The sequence below is a fragment of the Brassica rapa genome, chromosome A05 (genome assembly GCF_000309985.2).
Source record: "Brassica rapa cultivar Chiifu-401-42 chromosome A05, CAAS_Brap_v3.01, whole genome shotgun sequence".
Classification (NCBI taxonomy): domain Eukaryota; kingdom Viridiplantae; phylum Streptophyta; class Magnoliopsida; order Brassicales; family Brassicaceae; genus Brassica; species Brassica rapa.
The window spans coordinates 271-20441 of record NC_024799.2 but is presented as its reverse complement, the minus strand read 5'-3'; the positions used below and the strand labels follow the sequence as shown (position 1 = coordinate 20441).

The 20171-nt window shown below is 39.9% G+C and overlaps 6 protein-coding genes across 9 annotated transcripts; 5 read left to right on the top strand and 1 right to left on the bottom strand.

Annotated features, from left to right (window-relative positions):
* The first annotated feature begins 54 nt into the window (after nucleotides 1-54).
* Nucleotides 55-2151, top strand: LOC103866328 (RNA exonuclease 4). The gene is made up of 7 exons (XM_009144230.3): nucleotides 55-282; nucleotides 453-604; nucleotides 680-819; nucleotides 1000-1184; nucleotides 1265-1453; nucleotides 1533-1613; nucleotides 1729-2151. The coding sequence occupies exons 1-7, from the start codon at nucleotides 254-256 to the stop codon at nucleotides 1949-1951; spliced, it is 999 nt and encodes a 332-aa protein (XP_009142478.1). The 5' UTR covers nucleotides 55-253; the 3' UTR covers nucleotides 1952-2151.
* Nucleotides 2152-2233: 82 nt separating this feature from the next.
* LOC103866329 (mediator of RNA polymerase II transcription subunit 33B) lies at nucleotides 2234-8445 on the top strand. The gene is made up of 12 exons (XM_009144232.3): nucleotides 2234-2560; nucleotides 2778-2888; nucleotides 3006-3332; nucleotides 3503-3822; nucleotides 3929-4020; nucleotides 4274-4628; nucleotides 4923-5133; nucleotides 5347-5461; nucleotides 5598-5759; nucleotides 5870-6530; nucleotides 6745-6951; nucleotides 7229-8445. The coding sequence occupies exons 1-12, from the start codon at nucleotides 2295-2297 to the stop codon at nucleotides 8335-8337; spliced, it is 3936 nt and encodes a 1311-aa protein (XP_009142480.2). The 5' UTR covers nucleotides 2234-2294; the 3' UTR covers nucleotides 8338-8445.
* A 100-nt stretch (nucleotides 8446-8545) lies between these two features.
* Nucleotides 8546-10443, top strand: LOC103866326 (protein PALE CRESS, chloroplastic). 2 transcript variants are annotated; one of them, XM_033291256.1, is made up of 7 exons: nucleotides 8546-8877; nucleotides 8951-9028; nucleotides 9094-9288; nucleotides 9379-9465; nucleotides 9559-9609; nucleotides 9798-9977; nucleotides 10070-10443. In XM_033291256.1, exons 1-7 carry the CDS (start codon nucleotides 8782-8784, stop codon nucleotides 10304-10306), a joined length of 924 nt encoding a protein of 307 aa, XP_033147147.1. In that variant the 5' UTR covers nucleotides 8546-8781; the 3' UTR covers nucleotides 10307-10443. The 2 variants fall into 2 exon arrangements, with proteins under 2 accessions (XP_033147147.1, XP_009142474.1); XM_009144226.3 differs by having other exon boundaries at nucleotides 8655-8887; nucleotides 8955-9028.
* Nucleotides 10444-10450: 7 nt separating this feature from the next.
* LOC103866327 lies at nucleotides 10451-12625 on the bottom strand. Of its 2 annotated transcripts, XM_033291255.1 has the most exons (8): nucleotides 12322-12625; nucleotides 12156-12239; nucleotides 11848-12035; nucleotides 11710-11769; nucleotides 11396-11636; nucleotides 10940-11301; nucleotides 10789-10854; nucleotides 10451-10696 (listed from the first exon to the last, which is right to left on the bottom strand). In XM_033291255.1, exons 1-8 carry the CDS (start codon nucleotides 12569-12571, stop codon nucleotides 10652-10654), a joined length of 1296 nt encoding a protein of 431 aa, XP_033147146.1. In that variant the 5' UTR covers nucleotides 12572-12625; the 3' UTR covers nucleotides 10451-10651. The 2 variants fall into 2 exon arrangements, with proteins under 2 accessions (XP_033147146.1, XP_009142475.1); XM_009144227.3 differs by having other exon boundaries at nucleotides 11848-12239.
* Nucleotides 12626-12914: 289 nt separating this feature from the next.
* On the top strand, nucleotides 12915-16611 carry LOC103866325 (probable glutathione peroxidase 4). Of its 2 annotated transcripts, XM_009144225.3 has the most exons (7): nucleotides 12915-13104; nucleotides 13197-15431; nucleotides 15496-15572; nucleotides 15650-15711; nucleotides 15803-15921; nucleotides 16162-16329; nucleotides 16418-16611. In XM_009144225.3, exons 2-7 carry the CDS (start codon nucleotides 15378-15380, stop codon nucleotides 16448-16450), a joined length of 513 nt encoding a protein of 170 aa, XP_009142473.1. In that variant the 5' UTR covers nucleotides 12915-13104; nucleotides 13197-15377; the 3' UTR covers nucleotides 16451-16611. The 2 variants fall into 2 exon arrangements, with proteins under 2 accessions (XP_009142473.1, XP_033147148.1); XM_033291257.1 differs by lacking the exon at nucleotides 16418-16611 and having other exon boundaries at nucleotides 16162-16410.
* LOC103867720 (protein PALE CRESS, chloroplastic) lies at nucleotides 12958-13433 on the top strand. Its single transcript, XM_009145818.1, has 2 exons — nucleotides 12958-13104; nucleotides 13197-13433. The coding sequence occupies exons 1-2, from the start codon at nucleotides 12958-12960 to the stop codon at nucleotides 13431-13433; spliced, it is 384 nt and encodes a 127-aa protein (XP_009144066.1).
* Nucleotides 16612-20171: the final 3560 nt, after the last annotated feature.

Sequence of the window (20171 nt, the reverse complement as noted above, 5' to 3'; positions counted from 1 at the left end):
ATTTTCAGGTCCGATCACGTCCAACTTTCAAATTAAATTTAGTGGGCTCTGCTGTTGTGTTCCAAATTCTTAAGTGGGGGTTTATTTATAAATTCCAAACAAAGAATATGTTTGTTATTTTTTGATATAGGAAGGTGTGATGTTGCAATATAAAGAAAGATAACTGTTATAAAAAAACCCTTCTTCCTCCTCCTCCGTCTCTTCATTGTCTTTCTACTCAGCAGACAGGCGAATCGCCATTGTATCTCCCTTGATGTCTCCTCCGAAAACCGCCAAGACAAGGTTCGCGTCTCTGATTTTACTCTCTAATCGCCCATAGAATTCTCTGGTGATATTCCTCGAGGAGAATAGTTTCGCATGATGATGAATTTTGGGATTTATTTAGTGATAGGGTTTGTATATATATATATATATAGAGAGAGAGAGAGAGGTTTGATTATGGAGCCGTGCAGGCACAGATGCGTTGCTTGCTTCAAGATGTTCAATAGACGCCAGCACCTTGTTGAGCACATGAAGATATCGCACCACTCACTTCATCAGCCTCGCTGTGGGGTTTGCTTCAAGCACTGTAAATCCTTCGAATCTGTTCGGGAACACCTTAACGGTATTGCATGCCTCATCTTGTTTTTCTTTTTTTCATATGATTTCCATATTCATTTGGAACAATGCCTTGTCTCAGTTCCGGACCATCTTTTCAAAGGAGACTGCAAGTCCATTTTCTCTGAACGAGGCTGTACTCTCTGTCTTCGAATTTTCGAGGACGCCACTGCTCTCGCTGACCATAAAAACAAGTGTCACCTCTCTGCACCTCTTCCTCTTGTAAGTTCCTTTTATTCCTTTCTTTGTGGTTAAGTAGGATCAGACTGGCTACTTACTTAGATAACTGTAGAAATTCCACAGTGGAATGCACTTTGATATCACTCACCGATTGTGTCTGACTTATGAAAATTATTAAGGCTTTTCTCTCAAGTCTTTGCACTTGACATCTATTCATCTCAGGTCACTCCTACTAGGACTCTTGGTGTAAATACACGTCTCAAGGCTGTCGCAATTGACTGTGAAATGGTTGGTGGTGGTGATGATGGGTCAACTGATCTCTGCGCATCAATTTGCCTGGTTGACGAAGACGAGCATGTCATCTTTTCCACTCACGTCCAGCCGCAACTCCCTGTCACCGATTACAGGTACTGCCTCTGCCTGCCTTGTGCTAGTTTGTTTACATTGTTCAAATGATCACTCACCTGCCTAATGTATGTATGTTCAGACACACGCTAACTGGACTGACCGAAGAAGATTTGAAGAATGGTATGCGGCTTCAGGATGTACGAGAAAAAGTTTTAGCCATCTTGTGCGGTGGACATAATGATGGGGCTGGGAGGCTTCTTCTTGTTGGTCATGACCTTAGGCATGATATGAAGTGCTTGAAACTCCAATATCCTAGCCATTTGTTGAGGTGAATTCCCCCTTTGTTTCTTTCCTTGAATTCTCTCTTCTTCACTAATACTATATATATATATGTATATTTTCATCAGAGACACAGCAAAATACGTGCCATTGATGAAAACAAATCTTGTAAGCCAATCACTCAAGTACCTCACAAGGTCATATCTCGGGTAAGTTAGTTAGTTATATCCTTGTGCTTCAGGTGATGACCAATACTAGTAATAATAGTAGAGTTCGATTACAGTCTTAGGAATATAAGTAAACAAACCTGTGTTGTATTTGTAGATACAAGATACAATGCGGGAAGCACGAGCCGTACGAGGACTGTGTAGCTGCGATGAGGCTGTACAAGAGAATGCGGGATCAAGAGCATGGAAAGGCAGAAGAAGAAGAAGAAGGGGATGGATTGAACTCGTGGAAACAGAGCGATCTAGAGAAGATGAAGCCGGAAGAGCTGTACCACAACTCCACATCAGAGTACCGCTGCTGGTGCCTTGACCGCCGTTAGAAATCCAAGTTTCTCATAAATAGAGCTCCTCTTTGATGTAACTCATTTTCGGTGTTTTTTCCTTTTGGATTTAAGCAACTGCTTTTGTGTGACTGGCTGGCGATAACAACAGCTCTCTCCTTTAGGAACTTGTATAAAGAAAAGGATAGGCTCCTCCTCCTGGGTATTCAATTCAAATTAGTGGGGGTACTAAACTAAAACGACTGTATTCCCACCTTTGATAAAAGTCCACCTGGCTCTTACGTATAAGAAAAATATTCGTTTAGAAGAAAAAACCCTTATAAAACCAAATTAAGCTACGACGACGGGGTGAGAAGGAAGACTAATCAAAATCAAAATCACTATGGCCGTGGCTCCGCTGTGGGAGTCGGTAACGTCGGTGATTAGGTCGGCCGAGGAGAAGAACGTGGATCCGCTTCAGTGGGCTCTTGAGCTTCGCTTGACCCTCTCGGCTGCTGGAATCTCCCTTCCCTCACCAGACCTCGCTCACCTCCTCGTCTCCCACATCTTCTGGGAAAACCACACTCCTCTTTCCTGGAAGCTTCTCGAAAAGGCTATAACCGTCACTATCGTCCCTCCTCTACTTGTCCTCGCCCTTCTCTCCCACAGGTAAACCATCATGATTTTCGATTTAAATTTCTCCCCTGCACAGAGGATTTCTGGATGGAATCAGTTAATTCCTTTGCTTGTCGTATGGAATCATTATTATGCTACTACTTTATATCCCCTCAAACGTCGTCTGTTGTATCTCTCTACTTCTTTCGCTTGAAACAACAGTCTCATGACCGTCTTTGTTAATTCTCTTTTTTTTTTTTTTTATATTTAGGGTAATCCCAAACAGAAAGCATCATCCCGCAGCCTATAGGCTCTATTTGGAACTCCTAAAGAGACATGCATTCTCCCTCATGCCTCTAATTAGAGGTTCAGGATATCACAGGTTCCTTCCTTTTCCTCAATTTATATCGGTTTGCTTAAATCTTGCACTCATACACTTTTTTTTTTTTTTATCTGAGCAATCATAATACTCATTTTAGTCAAATTTTGAAATGAACAGGACAATGAATTCCATCGATGATATCCTCCATCTTTCTGAAATCTTTGGTTTACCAAATCAAGAACCCGGAAGTATTCTCCTTGCTTTTGTCTTCTCCATTGTCTGCCAACTAGTTGATGCTTCCCTAGACGATGAAGGGCTTTTAGAACTAACTTCTAATCAGAGGTCTAATTGGCCGCACGACATGGAAATTGATGGGCTGCTTAAGAGAAATGACAACCATGGTGTACTAGAGAAAGCCAACACTGAAATGGCTATCACCCTAATCCAATTTCTTTTGCAGAATGAAGTAACTTCGAGGATTCTTCACCTGGCTAGTCAAAATATGTAAGACCTTTAACTGTACCCCTTATTTTTTCTATTGCTCGTCTGATCCTTATCATCCTGGACTCTGCTGGCTTGGTGAAAATATGTTTTTTTTAAAAAAAAAAAATTGAAATGTAACAACTTCTTCACATCTTTCTCAATCAAGCCCTCTAAGCTTTCTTTCTCTTCAGGCCAACCCATTGGGAAGATTTCAGTCAGCGTTTCAGTGTGCTGACAACCAAATCATTGGTAGTGAGGAACTCGAAACATATTAATCCAGAAGCCCTTACATACTTGGCCTCTCATACAAGTAAATTCCTGGAAAGGGAGAGCAAGACAATCCCACGAGGAGAATTCCATGCGCTTCTTTCCTCTGGTTCTATATTAGCATTGACTAGTCAGCATCATGGGACTAGCGGTTCTGCACTCTGGCTGCCCATTGATCTTTTCTTCGAAGACATAATGGATGGAACACAAGCTGCAGCGGCCAGCGCTGTCGAAAATCTAACTGGTGCTAGTACATTTATCTCTGTTGTCCTTCTTGCATTTCTCCTCTCGCAAATATCTACATACGTATTATTATGTGCTTTTATTTGAACATCAGAAAATATCTGCAGGTCTTGTAAAAGCACTGCAGGCAGTTAATAGTACAACATGGCATGATGCCTTTCTAGCTCTATGGCTAGCAGCCTTACGCCTTGTGCAAAGGGTAAGGATCTATTCTGAACAACTGCTAAGAATTTTAGGCTCCTAGCCTAGAATAGGTTGTTCTTGTCTTGGGGCTTCTAGGAGAATCATTGTCTGCGCTACTTCATGGATCTGAAATAAGAAGTAACATATGTTGAAGCACCAATTACGTTTCACAATAGAACTTATACGAGATTCATAATTAGAAGGTCATATAGTGACAATGTTGCGCCTTATGCAGTATCTTTAATTGACCAATATGTTGTAATTTGAAGGAAAGAGATCCAATCGAGGGTCCCGTGCCCCGCACCGACACTTTTCTTTGTGTATTGCTATCCGTCACTCCACTTGCAGTTGCCAACATCATTGAAGAAGAAGAAAGTCAGTGGATTGATCAAACTGCATCTAGCCCAAGCAACCAGTGGAAAGAGAAAAAAGGAAAATGCCGACAGGGATTAGTCAATAGCTTACAACAACTTGGTGATTATGAAAGCTTGCTGACACCGCCTCTTTCGGTACAGTCGGTTGCTAATCAAGCTGCTGCTAAAGCAGTTATGTTCATTTCCGGCATTACAAATGGTAGTGGATCTTACGAAAATACAAGCATGAACGAATCTGCAAGTGGCTACTGTAAGTAAATATGCCATCTACTCTCTCAATGTTATTTTGCGCCAGCATTCTGGTTTTGAACTCTCACCAAGAGTGCGGTTTTCCTTATTTACTCGGAAGTTGTTTTTTTTTTTTCTGTTTGTGTATCTACTCTGGTTTTATGTGGTGTTTTGACGGTTTCAAGTTATTCATTTGGGTTGTTTATTCGTAGTCTCTGTAGTCCCATTATTGTTGGCTTGTTATTCTTCATCATTTTGAACTTTTAGCTTCTTGTTGAATGTGATTGGTTTGTAATTGTGACATGCGTTGCCACAGCTGGTAACATGCGCCATCTGGTAGTGGAAGCTTGTATCTCCAGAAATCTGTTGGACACATCTGCATATCTCTGGCCGAGGTTCGCAAATGGGGGAACCAATCAAGTGCCTCAAGGTGTCGCCGGAAATGTTTCTTGTTGGTCTCTAGTGATGAAGGGTTCTTCTCTAACACCATCATTGACAAATTCACTAATCACAACTCCAGCTTCTAGGTATGTTAAAATCTATGATCGATCTTTGTTTATTTTTCTCTTTAGGTAATTGGTTAAAGTGGGTATTAGTAGGAAAAACATATTTATAGCATTGCATGTTTTCTTACCTAGATTATCGTCTGCTTCCAAGTCTCCATAAGTGGAGCTCGCCTTTTTTAGTTAACTTTCTCAGTTGTAAGGCAACTGAAATTGATCTCATTAATATGATGGAAGCTTAGCAGAGATCGAAAAGATTTACGAGGTTGCAACTACTGGTTCAGAAGATGAGAAGATAGCTGCGGCTTCTATTCTCTGTGGAGCATCTCTATTTCGGGGTTGGAGCATACAGGTATGTTTGGCATTTCAATTCTGTATCTGTGATCTGCATTTTCTAGATAGTTCTTTGTTGCAAATTGGTCCACAGAGATCTTCTTTCTGGAGCCTCCTCATCTTTTATGTTTGACCACATCTCTGATTAATTTCAGGAGCATGTTATCATCTTCATTGTAACTTTACTCTCGCCTCAGGCGCCAGCTAATATTTCTGGGAGTTATAGCCATCTTATCAACTGTGCCCCATTCCTTAACGTTCTTCTTGTAGGGATATCACCCGTAGATTGTGTTCAGATATTCTCATTGCACGGTGTGGTAGGTTTGTTGACTTTACCCTATTTTCATGTTCTTTAACTTATGTTACCTGACAATAAATAAGAAGGTGCTTCTTTCGATCAAATTGTATTTATGGTGTTCTTTGCCAGGTCCCCTTGCTAGCTGGTGCTTTGATGCCAATCTGTGAAGCATTTGGCTCTGGCATTCCGAACATCACGTGGACTCTCCCAACTGGCGAAGTAATCTCCTCTCATGCTGTTTTCTCCACTGCATTTATACTTCTTCTAAGGTTATGGAGATTTGACCACCCACCACTAGATTATGTCTTGGGAGATGTTCCGCCGGTGGGCCCTCAATCAAGCCCTGAATATCTTTTGCTAGTGAGAAACTGCCGTCTAGAATGTTTTGGAAAGTCCCCAAAGGACCGCATGGCACGTCGAAGATTTTCAAAAGTCATAGATATCTCTGTGGATCCCATCTTCATGGATTCATTCCCCAGACTGAAACAGTGGTATCGGCAGCATCAGGAATGCATGGCTTCGATTCTCTCTGAACTAAAGACCGGAAGCCCAGTGCATCACATTGTTGATTCCCTACTTAGCATGATGTTCAAGAAGGCCAATAAAGGTGGTAGTCAGTCACTGACTCCATCTTCCGGAAGCAGTAGTTTATCTACTTCAGGGGTGGACGACTCTTCCGATCAACTCAAGATACCTGCATGGGATATCTTGGAAGCGGCCCCGTTTGTGCTTGATGCTGCTCTTACTGCCTGTGCTCATGGATCACTCTCTCCCCGGGAATTAGCGACAGGTTTCTCCATCCTCCTGAACCTATAGAAATTGACACCTTAATGTCCCCAATTTGGACAAGGGGATTACATAAATCCCTAAATCTGACGGTCACCAGCATTATATTACATGCTGTTTTAGAGCCAACTGTATGGATGCACAATAAACTATTTTCTAAAACGCATCTAATACTGGGTGGGGGCATGATCTAAATCTGTCCCTTTGATTTCTTTCAGGTCTTAAAACCCTTGCCGACTTTCTGCCAGCAACACTAGGAACCATGGTTAGCTACTTTTCTTCGGAAGTAACACGAGGTCTGTGGAAGCCAGTTTCCATGAACGGAACTGATTGGCCTAGTCCTGCAGCAAATTTAGCAAGCGTTGAGCAACAGATAGAGTTGATCTTAGCAGCTACTGGCGTTGACGTCCCAAGGCTTCCGGCAGGTAATGCTTTTTCTTCTCGCTCACGACAATATATATTCGCCGGTTCTTTGATATTCGAACATGAAAGGTTTAAACCATATATGCGGTCACGGCAGTCCCTGACAACATGTTACCGGGGGGGGGGGGGGTCTTTGCGTAGCCTTATACCTATAAACATTTTTTCATATCTGTAAAATTGCATGTGCAGCAGAAAATGTGAATATAAGACGCTAGAACAAGTCAAAACAATGATTACGCTGCTTAAACTCTAATTGTTGAAACACATCCGTCTTTGCAGATGGAATCTCTGCGGCTACACTTCCGTTGCCTCTCGCTGCACTTGTCAGCCTCACTATAACTTATAAGCTCGAAAAAGCAACAGAGCGCTTCCTTGTGCTTGTCGGACCGGCCTTGGACGCCCTTGCTGCCGCTTGCCCCTGGCCCTGCATGCCGATTGTGACATCGCTGTGGACCCAGAAAGTGAAGCGCTGGAGCGACTTTCTAATCTTCTCAGCGTCCAGAACTGTGTTCCACCACAACAGCGATGCTGTTATTCAGCTCCTCAGAAGCTGCTTCACTTGCACTCTTAGTCTAACGCCTACCTCCCAACTCTGCAGCTATGGGGGAGTGGGCGCACTCCTTGGCCATGGATTTGGCTCTCTTTACTCTGGTGGAATCTCCACAGCTGCACCAGGAATCTTGTACATAAAAGTGCACCGATCAATCAGAGACGTCATGTTCCTGACAGAAGAAATCCTCTCCCTTCTGATGTTCTCTGTGAAGAGCATCGCCACCACCGCGGAGCAACTGAAGAAAACGAAAGATGGTCTGAGGTATGGGATTGGACAGGTTTCACTCTCTCAGGCGATGACACGTGTCAAACTGGCAGCTTCACTGGGAGCCTCCTTGGTGTGGATCTCCGGTGGCCTGAATCTGGTTCAGGCTCTGATCAAGGAGACATTACCATCTTGGTTCATCTCAGTTCACGGAGAAGAAGACGAGTTGGGAGGTATGGTACCGATGCTAAGAGGCTATGCGTTGGCCTACTTTGCAATCCTGAGCAGTGCATTCGCTTGGGGAGTGGACTCGTCATCTCCTGCCTCAAAACGTCGGCCAAGGGTTCTGTGGCTGCATTTGGAGTTCGTGGTGAGTGCTTTGGAAGGGAAGATATCGCTAGGTTGCGACTGGGCCACATGGCAAGCTTACGTAACTGGCTTTGTGAGCCTGATGGTGCAATGCACGCCGGCTTGGGTGCTAGAGGTGGATGTGGAAGTGGTAAAGAGGCTAAGCAAAAGTCTGAGGCAGTGGAATGAGCAAGACTTGGCTCTCGCTCTACTATGTGCCGGCGGCCTTGGGACTATGGGTACAGCTACCGAACTCATTGTCGAGACTTGCCATCAACTTTAGCTTTACCTCTCTCTCTCTCTCTCTCAACTCATGGGTTTATATCGAAACTGTGATCATCATCACTTGTATTTTTCAAATTAGCTTTGTTATATAACATTTTGAGTAACATCGTTCGCACCATCTCAAGATTCCAGGTCTGGTGTGAGACACAATCAACTAGGCGGGGGGCTAAAATTTCGAAGTGCGAAACTAAATGTGGTAAGATTGGTTATATTACTCACTACGGCCTACGGTGGTTTAATTTGAGAAATTGAAACTAAGGGAAGTAAAATGTGACAGATTACAACATTAACGGGGGTATTATTTGAGAAATTTAAAACTAAGGGGAGTAAAATGTGATAGATAGATAAATAAGTCGACCAAAAGAAAAGAAAAGAAAAAAAGAAAAAACTCGGAACATTTAGAAGAGGATTACGGAGGCGGAGTCGAAGCTCGAGAAGGACCATGGCGTCGACGTCGTTGGTGCTAACGTTAGCACCTCCTCTGTTCAGTCGTCGGCCTGATTCGGCTAGGGTAGCCTTGAAGAAGAAGACAGAGCCCTCACCCTCAGGTGTGTCCTTGCTGCTTCAAATCAGTTCCTGATTGACTAAATTCTTATGCACGGTTTGATGTATCAGTAAAATTGAGAAGAAGATGCTCGGGGAAAGAAGAAGTGCTTCTAGAAGGAATGCCACCGGAGTATTATGATGATGTATGTATGTATGTTGGTGCCTTTTTGTTGTTTGAATCTGAATTTAGAGTTTTTGATGATGACAGGAATGGCAAGCTCGGCAGAGGGAGAAGACGAAAGAATTGCGGCGGATGCAGCGGGAGGAAGAAGAAGAGGAAGAGAGAAAGATTGAAGAGTACCGTGAAATCGGTTTGAGGTTGAAGGAATTTCCTGAGGAAGACTTGAGGAAAGCTAGAAAGCTCGTCTCCAGCTTCATCACTGCTGCTGAGGAAGTCGAAGAGGTTAAATACTTAAAAAAACTAACAGAAACAGCAAGTAGTTAGCAGTTAGATTTCATCTCTGATTGGATTATTAGGATAATTTTGTTACAGAGAATTGAAGAAGCTGCTGAGAAAGGAGAACTGGACGAGCTTGTTCTCATGATCATATGGAACCGCCTTGACCTCGCTCGCCGTGATGTAAGAAGATACATATATTCCCTGTCACCTGCGTTTCAATTTTTGTTTTTGCCTAATCAGACATGTGTGGTCTTGTATTGTGTCCTCCTTCAGGACGAGAAGGACGCTATAAGAAGTCTTGATCTCTTGTATAGAAGAGTCGAGGTATGTGTTTCTGTTTTTCTATACAAAATCTTGCTTTAGTTGCTGCTGATGCTACACATCATTTAACTTTCGAAGCTGTCCTGCTCTTTCGTGATCCTTGTTGTGTCATTAAACTTTTAACTTAGAATTAGGTCTCCCTCCAGGTAATTGGGTTGAAAGTGAATCCTTATATATTTGGCTCATTTCAGACAGAGATCTTAAAACGGCAAGCAAGTCCTGCGATGAAGCTGCTGAATGATCTTCTAAACATGCATGATGGCTTTGGAGACGATGCTTGGCTCAAAGACTGCAGAAAACGAATGGCTGAGACATTCCCACGGGAAGACCCCTTCAGCATTCTAATGCCACCCGGTTTCGACATTGATATGGTGCCTCCCTTTTGTCCTTTTTCTTTTCCTTGTTGTCTTGCTTACCTTAGCGCCAAAAAATAAATATGAATCAAATACGCCTGTGTTTGCAGCATCAAGGACCGTTACGGTCGCCCGTTGAGACAGACAACACCCTTCTGAGAGTAGACTTTGTAAGAGAAGTTGATGCATTGCTGCATGAAGTGAGATTAATAGAGGAAGACGAGGAGGAAGCTGGTAAGAAAGGAGACCCTGAAGCGATAGCACGTAAGTTGAAGCAGCAAGAGAAGAAGCGAACCATCCGTCAAGTTGAAGCCCTTCTTGATTTGGCCCTCAACTTGAAGTGGTAGGTTAGGTACCAAGAGTTGTTTGTAAAGAAAATACGATACTAATATAGGATTGTGGGAGCATCATGCTTTTTCTTAAGGAATATTGGTCAGATCAAAATTTTACCCGCATTATTCTGCATGATGAGGGCTTGGAAGAATTATCCATTGCAATCCATATAAAAATGAACTTCAAACGAGTCCTCCTCAAATCAAATCATCCCTGGGAACACAAAAGACAGAAACGGGAAATAAAATAAAAACTGATCTTATCACACACTCGTGCAACCATTTATCTTTGTTGAAGGCTTAAGATTATCATGGGCGGCCACGCCGGGAGGGGACGCCTATTAAAAAGAAGTACATGAGTCATCCGGAATGCTTTTTCTTCCTCGAACGTTTTCGCTTTGGAATCTGCAACAATTGTTTTGAAGAAATGAGTATTTTTGGAGAGATGATGCTTGGACTGTAAAAACCAATTAAAACCAATTACAATTAAAACTTGCCTTTGCCATCGATTCCTCGCCCTCGTCACTGTCCTCTGGCAGGCTAGACTTGATAGAAAAAAACTCCTGTTGAGAAACTCTCAAATAGTTTAGACAAAGAAAAATGCAAACTGATGCAAGCAAGTAAGAGAGAGATGAGGGATGAACTTACTTCTTTTTTATGTTCTTCAGAGGAGAGATGCCTGCTGAAATCTGTAACGCTTAGGGCAGTAAAGTTGCATGATCCGCAAAGAAATGACGAGGCAGAGTTGCGAAGAACACAACTTGTTGTCTCCGGAGACCTAGCCAGTAGGGTTTGCCAGAGCCACTCTGCAGTATGGCAGAGACATGACATACTCGGAGGAGTAAATGTACGTGCCAGAACAAGGTTGTAGTAACTCTTTTGTTGATCCAGAGAAAGGAAGATAGACAACACGGGTTCCACTTGATCAGATATGAGCATTATTGTAGCTGGTGGTGGATTATCAACTTTGAACATCCTCAAATCATGATAAATATATGAGCGTACCCTAGCTGTATGAACAAAGGAAAAGGACAGTTGAAGAATCCAAAGTTACTAAAAAAAAAGATAAAAAAAAAATTAAATTCAGGAGGATAAATAACAAACTGGTGTGTTGAAGAAGGATTCCAGTGGAAGAGAGCCCTTGGAGGACGTGAGGATGTGCATTTTCCAGGTTGCCCATGGCACTGATGGTTACAGGACCATAGTATCCCAAATCCTTCAAGGCCCCTTCTATACTTGGGCGGACCCGGCGAGCATCGTAACCATCGGGAAGTGGACAGGTGTCCATGTCCCACCACACAGCCGTTTTAGAATTCACGTACTCAGGCGCGGCTTGGTCGTTCATCTAAAAACGTCAATAAACCAACAACTGTCAGAAAAAAAAAAAAAAAACATACTAAGTAGTAGTTAAAACTTGCCTTTACTGTTATGAAAGGTGAGAAGTCTGGCACACTGAAGTTCTTCTTCTCCTCCTTGTCCTGTTGAGAAATCAATTCAAATAGTTAGACAATGTATTTGATACAAGAAGCAAGCACGAGGAAGGAGGGTGAACTTACCGTCTTTTTATGTTCTTCAGTGGAGAGATGACTGGTGAAACTTGCAACGCTTAGGCCAGTAAATTTGCATGCTCTGCAAACAAATGACGACAAGGTAGAGGAACTGCATTTCCGAAGAACATAACTTGTTGTTGTGTCCTGAGACACTGAATCTGCCGCCGCCTCCAGTAGGGTTTTCCAGCGCCAATCTGCAGTATGGTGGAGACGTTGCAGAGACCCACCAGATGAACTCGCCAGAACAAGGTTGTATCCACTTTGAATTTGTTGATTCCGGCCAAGAGGGAAATTCAATTGGCCGTCCAACTTACCGGATATGAGCATTATTGTAGCTGGTGGTAGATTATTTCTTTTGAATTCCATCAAATCATTGAAAACGAGTGTGGCTAACCTAGCTGTGAAAGGACAAGTTTGAAGAATCCACAAAACTTCCAAAAAACTTAATTAAAAATTCAAGAGGAGGATAAATTAACTAACCGTTGACGGCGTGTTGAACAACGATTCCAGTGGAAGAGAGCCTTTGCAGGAAGTGAGGATGTGCTTCCGTCAGGTCGCCCATGGCAGTGATGGTTACAGGACCATAGTATCCCAACTCCTTCAGCGCCCCTTCTATACTCGGCCGAACCCGACCAGCATCATAACCTTCTGGAACCGGACAGCAGTTCATGTCCCACCACACCGCCGTTTTAGCATTCGCGTACTTAGGCTTAGCCTTGTAGTTAAACATCTTCCCTACCCTCAGTTCTCGATCTTTAGCTTAGCTTCTTGCTTAGGGTTTCCTTCCGACTTTTAACATGTTATATGCACCAAGAGAAAGAGGAAACAAAAAGGGTCCATTCAGGCCTACCTCATAATCTATTAATAATAATTATTATTATTATAAAAAAAAATGGAAATATATCATTTTGCTTCTAATCTGTGGAGATTTTTAATTGCACCTTAACTTAACTAGCTAATAATATTTTTTGGTATAAATTCGTAGTTTTGTCTGTTACAAAGACATTTAGTTTATTCTGTCAGATGATTAAAAACCACTCTCTCTCTCTCTCTTTTCTTTTTCTGATATTTGGCTCATTTCAGACAGAGATCTTAAAACGGCAAGCAAGTCCTGCGATGAAGCTGCTGAATGGTCTTCTAAACATGCATGATGGCTTTGGAGACGATTCTTGGCTCAAAGACTGCAGAAAACGAATGGCTGAGACATTCCCACGGGAAGACCCCTTCAGCATTCTAATGCCACCCGGTTTCGACATTGATATGGTGCCTCCCTTTTGTCCTTTTTCTTTTCCTTGTTGTCTTGCTTACCTTAGCGCCAAAAAAAAATATATGAATCAAATACGCTGTGTTTGCAGCATAAAGGACCGTTACGGTCGCCCGTTGAGACAGACAACACCCTTCTGAGAGTAGACTTTGTAAGAGAAGTTGATGCATTGCTGCATGAAGTGAGATTAATAGAGGAAGACGAGGAGGAAGCTGGTAAGAAAGGAGACCCTGAAGCGATAGCACGTAAGTTGAAGCAGCAAGAGAAGAAGCGAACCATCCGTCAAGTTGAAGCCCTTCTTGATTTGGCCCTCAACTTGAAGTGGTAGGTTAGGTACCAAGAGTTGTTTGTAAAGAAAATACGATACTAATATAGGATTGTGGGAGCATCATGCTTTTTCTTAAGGAATATTGGTCAGATCAAAATTTTACCCGCATTATTCTGCATGATGAGGGCTTGGAAGAATTTTCTGTGGACATAGTTAAGCTCCACCACAACACTTTTTTCCTCCGTTTGGCCTCCCACGATGCACTCCTAGCTACGTAAAATGATCTTTTTTTTTGGTCAACTGAAATTCTATATCATTCACGAGGAGGGAATACATTGTGAAATACATAACCAAAGAAAGAAGAATAAATCCAGAGACATAGCCCTATGTAAAGGAAGCATTCATAACAAAACCGACAATGCAAAATACCATAGTAAATAAAATTTGTTCAAAAAGAAAAATACCATATTAGGCCTAAAGACCGAAACAAGTGAGAGTTTTTTTTGGAAGGATCTGTTCCACTTGGAATGAGAGGTAAGGAAACGTTTATGCTCCTTGGCTTTTTGAAGTATTTATTCTGTTTATCTGGAAATCCACTCTTGCAGAGACATGAAAAGCAGTTATTTACTCATCTTCTAGTGAGTCATCATACATAACATACTATTTCATAAGATTGTGTCCCAAGATATTATATTTACCTTTACTGGAATCGTGGCATATGTGTCTTCTGACAGTTGAAGTTTATTGGGGATTTAATAATGGAGTAAAGAATCACTGACGACAAAACCGAAAATAATTTGTTGATTTACGGATCCAGGCATGTGGCATTAGAGAGGTCATGACTAGAGAAACTTGAGAGAGACGGAAAGTAGTAAAGGGTGGTGTGAAAGCTAGAAGGAAAAACACCGACGTGATGTGGCTCTAATTTAGAAAAGAGATAGGCTAGTAGTGGAAGTAAGACCATCCACAATGCTGATACTCTTGGCTCTATAACCATGATAAGTTTTTTAAATTATTTTATTATTTTTATTTTATTTTTTAGCTAAAAAAAAATAAAAAGAAAGGAGCCAATCGCGGAATCCCACGTGGCAGGTGGGATCCGCGCACAGTAACAAATCTGATTCTTAGCTAAGGATTAATTTGGCACAAACTCTTAAATTTAATGGGCCCCACATATTATTATAATATTTTTTATTAAGGATTTTTTGTTAAGAATCCCCATTGGACATGTTCTTAGGGTTGTTGACGAAGTGAGTATGTACATATTTTTTTTTGCTAAAAGGTAAATATCTTATAAATGAAGAAGTTAGATTTTACAAAAAGAAGATCTAGAGTTTGTTACACCTTGGCAAAAGAAAGAAAAACAAGGTAATAACAAGATTAATGAGCAGAGAAGACTCCATGTTCATCGCATCCATTTCGCCATTAGAGTAAGGAATTGCTTCCTCCCTCTTCTAGCAGTGATGGTGTTTCGCATTTCCTTGTCAATGATTCTGAAGATAGTTTCGCATTTCCTTGTCAATGATTCTGAAGATAGTCTGTATGTACATATGATATGTTTTTCTTCTGGAACCAGAACCTCAAAAATAAAAAGCAGAGAGGGTGATAAAATGGTAAGAGAGAAAGAGAAAGAGAGAGAGCACGTGTCTTTATGCTCTTCTTTATATTTTTTTGTCAACATTATTTGGTTATGTGGATTTTCAGCTTGGAGAGGTATATGATGTATATTCTTCACTCCCTTCCATTGTAATAGTGTTTCAGTAAAATAGTTTCTGATGCTATTTTTGAGGTGGAATTGAATGAGTAGACATCCTCGTACATGAATAATATAATATGGGAATATAGTATAACAAGATTCAACTATCTTGGATTATTTCTAATGAAAGGCAAAACTTCATGTAATGTAAGTGCCACAGAGAGCAAAAAGCGGAGTCCCGCTCGGAAAAAGGACATAAATAAAAGGTTGCTCTCTTTGTTTTTCATTTTCGAAAGAGAGAGAGAGAGATGGGTGCTTCTGTTTCGGTTCCCGAGAGATCCGTCCATCAATTCACCGTCAAGGTAACCATCTGTGTTTCGCTTGAATCGTCTCTCTGATGATTTTGACTAATTATTGTTTCAACAGGATAGCTCTGGCAAGGACGTGAACTTGAGCATATACCAAGGGAAAGTCCTCCTCCTTGTCAATGTCGCTTCCAAATGGTTCGTCTCATTTTTTTTCTTCTCTATCTTTAATTTATTAGCGATTGATAGGTTAATCTTCTGGATTGTGCAAACAGCGGTTTCACCGAATCCAATTATACCCAGCTCACCGAACTTTACCGGAAATACAAGGACCAAGGTCTTTTATTTATTAAATTAAGTTAGGGTTTTTGTTATGCAGTTGCAAGCCATGTTCGTTCTTTTTGTATGTATCATATTATGTATATCAGGGTTTGAGATCTTGGCGTTCCCTTGCAATCAGTTTCTTTACCAAGAGCCCGGCACGAGTCAAGAGGCTCATGAGTTTGCGTGTACGCGGTTTCAGGCCGAATACCCTGTTTTCCAAAAGGTAGGTATGTCTATAAAATATCCTCTTTCTTTCTTTTCATTTCCGGTGGTTTCTTAATCATATAGGGGCTCCTCCTCACGTTTTATTCATCTTTTAGTTATGTTAGGTATGTACGACTTGATTGTGGTATGTTTAGATCAAGTGTAACGTCCCAAAATCAATATGTCCTTCAACAGCTGCCCGCTGATTGATTGATAATGGCTTATATATATGACCAAGTGTGGGTTGATGTGGGATTAGGTACGTGTAAACGGTCAAAACGCAGCACCACTCTACAAGTTCCTTAAGGCAAGCAAGCCCACTTTTCTTGGTTCCAGAATTAAGTGGAACTTCACCAAATTCTTGGTCAGCAAAGATGGCATAGTGATTGATCGTTACGGTACGATGGCTACACCGCTATCAATCGAGGTATGCATTCATTCTTTACGTATTCAAATCGTCTTATCCTATACTATTATTTGTGATGTTGGTTTCATGTTTTGCGGGTAATAAGCAGAAAGACATTAAAAAAGCTCTGGAAGAGGCTTGATACAGCAGACGTGATTGCCTTTTATCTCAGGACACCTAATAAATTCGCAGTTGATTTGTACGATGACCCCAGCTTTTATGTTTTAAATCTACGTTGCTCTTTCTTTAACGGCTTAGTTGCATCATGTACTGACATATGATGATGGTCGGAGAGGTTTGAAACTTTTTTTGTCTCTGTTTCTTTCAAGTATAGAGATTTCATAGTGGTAAGTCTATTGATTCACTGATATAGCAGTATATGATGTTTTACTAACTTAATTGTTAAAAAAGTAGAACAGTGTCCATATACCATGAAAGAGAGTGTATCATACATTATTAAAAATTTATAAGGTGGTTAGAATTTTATTAACAATGCTAATGAGTATACACTTCAATATAGCATTTAGTCAAAAACTCAATATTTTCATAGGGAACCCACATATTTTGAGAAAAAAATGAAAAAAATATGACAATTTGTTTTAATGCATAGATGTGGGATAATAGTCAAAGAGGTTTGTAACCTTTGTTGTATTCGTTTCTCTAAAGAATAGAGATTTCAAAGTAGCTAGTGCACTAATTTAAACAGTATATAAAGTTTTATTAAAACAATTGTTAAAAATTTAGAACGATGCCCATATACCATGGAAGAGAGTTTATGATACATTAATATAAATTTAAAATGTAGTTAAAATTGCAAGCAACTTTAAGAGTATAATCTTCAGTATATATATAATTTAACAAAAAAACTAAATATTTTTCGTACGTGTTAAACCACCAATTTTGAGAAAAAAATTCAAAAATATGACACTCTTGTTTAAATGCATAGTTTCATCATATACTGACATATGATGATGGTCAAAGAGGTATGAAACCTTTGTTGTCTATGTTTCTCACAAGAATAGAGATTTCATAGTGGTAAGTTCGCTGATTTCGTAGTGGATGCTTTCGACGGGAAATCCGGCTTAGCTCCGGTGAATGGTTATTAGGCTGTAGTCGGGTCTCTTTCAAGGACATTCGGATATTAGGATCATAAAAAATAGAACAATGCCTATGTACCATGAAAGATAGTTTATCATACATTTATAAAAGTGTATAAAGTGGTTACAATTTTTTAAACAACACTAAGTATATCCATATATTTTTTTAGAAAATTAAAAATAAGAAAATATTGCTTTAATATGAAAAAAATAAAATGACAAAAATTGCTTTAATGTATAGATGGATCGTACAATGACATAGGATAATGGTCAAGGAGGTTGGGAACCTTTGTGGTCTCTCTTTCTCTATAGAATATAGATTTTATAGTAGTTAGTTCAATAATTTAAGCAGTATATAAAATCTTATTTAAACAATTTTTTAAAATTAGAACATTGACCATGTACCATGGAAGCGAGTTTATGATACATTTAATACAAATTTAGAATTTATTTAGAAAACTTTAAACAACTTTAAAGAGTATAAACTTTAGTATAGAGAGACTATGAAGAAAAACTCAATATTTCCTTGGGTTTAACCCGCAAAGTTTGAGAAACAAATTAAAAAAATATGAATATATATTTTTAAATGCATAGTTGCATCATGTACTAACATAGGAGATGGTCAAAGAGTTTTGGTACCTTTATCATCTTTGTTTCTCTAAATAATGGAGATTTCATAGTGGCTAGTCCACTTATTTAAACAGTATATAAAGATCTATTGAAATAATTGTTAGAAAATTAGAATTGATTGTTGTGTACCATGAAAGAAAGTTCTGCACACATTAATATAAATGTAGGATATAGTTACAATTTTAAGCAACACCTAAGAGTATAAGTTTCAGTATATGTAGCATTTAACGAAAAAACTCAATATTTTTCTTGACGCTAACCCATATATTTTGAAATTTTTTTTCAAAAAACTGACAATTTTGTTTAAATACATAGTGGCATCATGTACTGACATATGATGATGGTCAAAGAGGTTTGTAACTTTTTTTCTTCATTTCTCTCAAGAATAGATATTTCACATTAAATAGAATACTTAACAGTATAAGCTTCAGTATATAGAACATTTAACGAAAAAACTAAATATTTTTGTAGTTAACCCATATATTTTGAAAAAAGCAAATATTTTTGTAATTGTGTTTAAATGCATAGTTACATCATGTACGACATAAAATAATGTTCAAAAAGTTTAAGAACCTTTGTTGTTTCTGTTTTTCTCAATAATTGAGATTTCATAGTGGTAAATCCACTGATTTAAATAGTATATAAAATTTTAAATTACACTAATGATATAAGTTTAAATATATAGAGTATTTGAGTTTTTACCAAAAACTCAAATATATCTTAAGCAAAAAAAAACAATAAGACTTTTCTTTGCATACATGTCTGCGTCAATATAATTTATGATGTAAAATCCCTCTCAAGTGAAGCTGTCTGTTACGTTTCGCCACCTCAATGGGATCAATATATTTTGCAAACTCACTTATCAGAAAAAATCATTGTTTGACATTTGCAACAACGATATATGTCAATCTCGATTTATCGGAACTGCCACCCGTAAAAGTACTCAATTTATGCTCCTGCACAAATCAGAGATTGACACGTGTATATGAACTTGAACGGTCAAATCAGGGAATTCAAATGACAAAGGTTGATCCCCGACATTGTTTTTTGAAAATATCGACCGTTAAACCAAACCGAGAATCTATTCTGTTTCACCTATACATATACATATGTTTATACCTCCCTCTTCGTAAAGCTTCCGCCGCCTCCAACATCCAAGCTCTCGCTTTATTTGAGTCTCTTCTTTTCCCCTCTCTTGATCCATAAGGTCATACGTTTTGCGATCGGAGAAGCCGTGACCCACCACCGCCTCTCGATCTGACCACCACCGGAGCCATCTTTCTTCACCGGAGAGGACGCAATTGTCACCTGGGGTCCATAACCGCGCAGCACGGAGACATATTTATGTGTTATCGTTATTGTGGCCTTGGGCCGAGATGAGATGACAGGAACCCGCGCGCATCGGAGCCGCGACGTTCGCCACCACTGGTCATCGATATACGCCGCCGTGATCTCCTTTTTACCGTAGTCGATTATTTCGTCGGAGGGCCATCGATGCTACACCGTTGACGTTTCGTATCGGTTGGTGATGTGGAAGCACATGCTCAATATAATAAGGTTTAGTGCCTTCTTCCTCTTTTCTTATTATACAAGTAACCATTTTAATCACAATCCCTAGATTTAATCATAAACCCAGGGTTAGGGTCGTTACAATCGTCTTAATTGTTTTTTGCTTTGCGATTTCTTTTAACGTTTTTTTGTCGTTTTTGATTCTTAATTACAGTAAAGACAGTTTGCGACGGAGTCGAGTTAGACGTTATTGTGTTTGGGCTAAGCCCATTATCATGAAACGAGAACGTTCAACAACCGTCTACTATATCACACGCGTTCGGCTAACCGCATACCCAGGTTGGTATATTTTGTATTTTGAGATTAGAGGTATATGAGAATAAAGGGTATATTAGAATAAAAGGTAATTGAGATTTAAGGGGTATATGAGAATATAGGGTATATGAGAATAAGGGTATTTGAGATTAGGAGCATTTGAGATTAGGATTTAGGTTTAGGGGTATATGAGGATAAAGGGTATATGAGAATAAAGGGTGTTTGAGATGAAAGGGGTATTTGAGATTAGCGGCATTTGAGAATAGGGGTATTTTAGATTATGGGTATTTGAGAATAAGGATATTTGAGAAT

What these genes read in the sequence shown, in the direction of transcription:
- LOC103866327 (XM_009144227.3), bottom strand. Translation starts at nt 12,571, where the DNA reads ATGTTTAACTACAAGGCTAAGCCTAAGTACGCGAATGCTAAAACGGCG. An exon ending in CTGAAGAACATAAAAAGACG is followed by an intron (nt 11,770 to 11,847) that starts GTAAGTTCACCC and finishes ATTTCTCAACAG; the next exon opens with GACAAGGAGGAGAAGAAGAA. An exon ending in AATCCTTCTTCAACACACCA is followed by an intron (nt 11,302 to 11,395) that starts GTTTGTTATTTA and finishes TTGTTCATACAG; the next exon opens with CTAGGGTACGCTCATATATT.
- LOC103866328 (XM_009144230.3), top strand. Translation starts at nt 254, where the DNA reads ATGTCTCCTCCGAAAACCGCCAAGACAAG. An exon ending in TCTCTGCACCTCTTCCTCTT is followed by an intron (nt 820 to 999) that starts GTAAGTTCCTTT and finishes TATTCATCTCAG; the next exon opens with GTCACTCCTACTAGGACTCT. An exon ending in CTCCCTGTCACCGATTACAG is followed by an intron (nt 1,185 to 1,264) that starts GTACTGCCTCTG and finishes ATGTATGTTCAG; the next exon opens with ACACACGCTAACTGGACTGA.
- LOC103866326 (XM_009144226.3), top strand. Translation starts at nt 8,782, where the DNA reads ATGGCGTCGACGTCGTTGGTGCTAACGTTAGCACCTCCTCTGTTCAGT. An exon ending in GACAGAGCCCTCACCCTCAG is followed by an intron (nt 8,888 to 8,954) that starts GTGTGTCCTTGC and finishes TTGATGTATCAG; the next exon opens with TAAAATTGAGAAGAAGATGC. An exon ending in TTGACCTCGCTCGCCGTGAT is followed by an intron (nt 9,466 to 9,558) that starts GTAAGAAGATAC and finishes GTCCTCCTTCAG; the next exon opens with GACGAGAAGGACGCTATAAG.
- LOC103867720 (XM_009145818.1), top strand. Translation starts at nt 12,958, where the DNA reads ATGAAGCTGCTGAATGGTCTTCTAAACATGCATGATGGCTTTGGAGAC. An exon ending in CCGGTTTCGACATTGATATG is followed by an intron (nt 13,105 to 13,196) that starts GTGCCTCCCTTT and finishes CTGTGTTTGCAG; the next exon opens with CATAAAGGACCGTTACGGTC.
- LOC103866325 (XM_033291257.1), top strand. Translation starts at nt 15,378, where the DNA reads ATGGGTGCTTCTGTTTCGGTTCCCGAGAGATCCGTCCATCAATTCACC. An exon ending in GTCAATGTCGCTTCCAAATG is followed by an intron (nt 15,573 to 15,649) that starts GTTCGTCTCATT and finishes TTGTGCAAACAG; the next exon opens with CGGTTTCACCGAATCCAATT. An exon ending in AATACCCTGTTTTCCAAAAG is followed by an intron (nt 15,922 to 16,161) that starts GTAGGTATGTCT and finishes ATGTGGGATTAG; the next exon opens with GTACGTGTAAACGGTCAAAA.
- LOC103866329 (XM_009144232.3), top strand. Translation starts at nt 2,295, where the DNA reads ATGGCCGTGGCTCCGCTGTGGGAGTCGGTAACGTCGGTGATTAGGTCG. An exon ending in ATCACAACTCCAGCTTCTAG is followed by an intron (nt 5,134 to 5,346) that starts GTATGTTAAAAT and finishes ATATGATGGAAG; the next exon opens with CTTAGCAGAGATCGAAAAGA. An exon ending in TCCCCGGGAATTAGCGACAG is followed by an intron (nt 6,531 to 6,744) that starts GTTTCTCCATCC and finishes GATTTCTTTCAG; the next exon opens with GTCTTAAAACCCTTGCCGAC.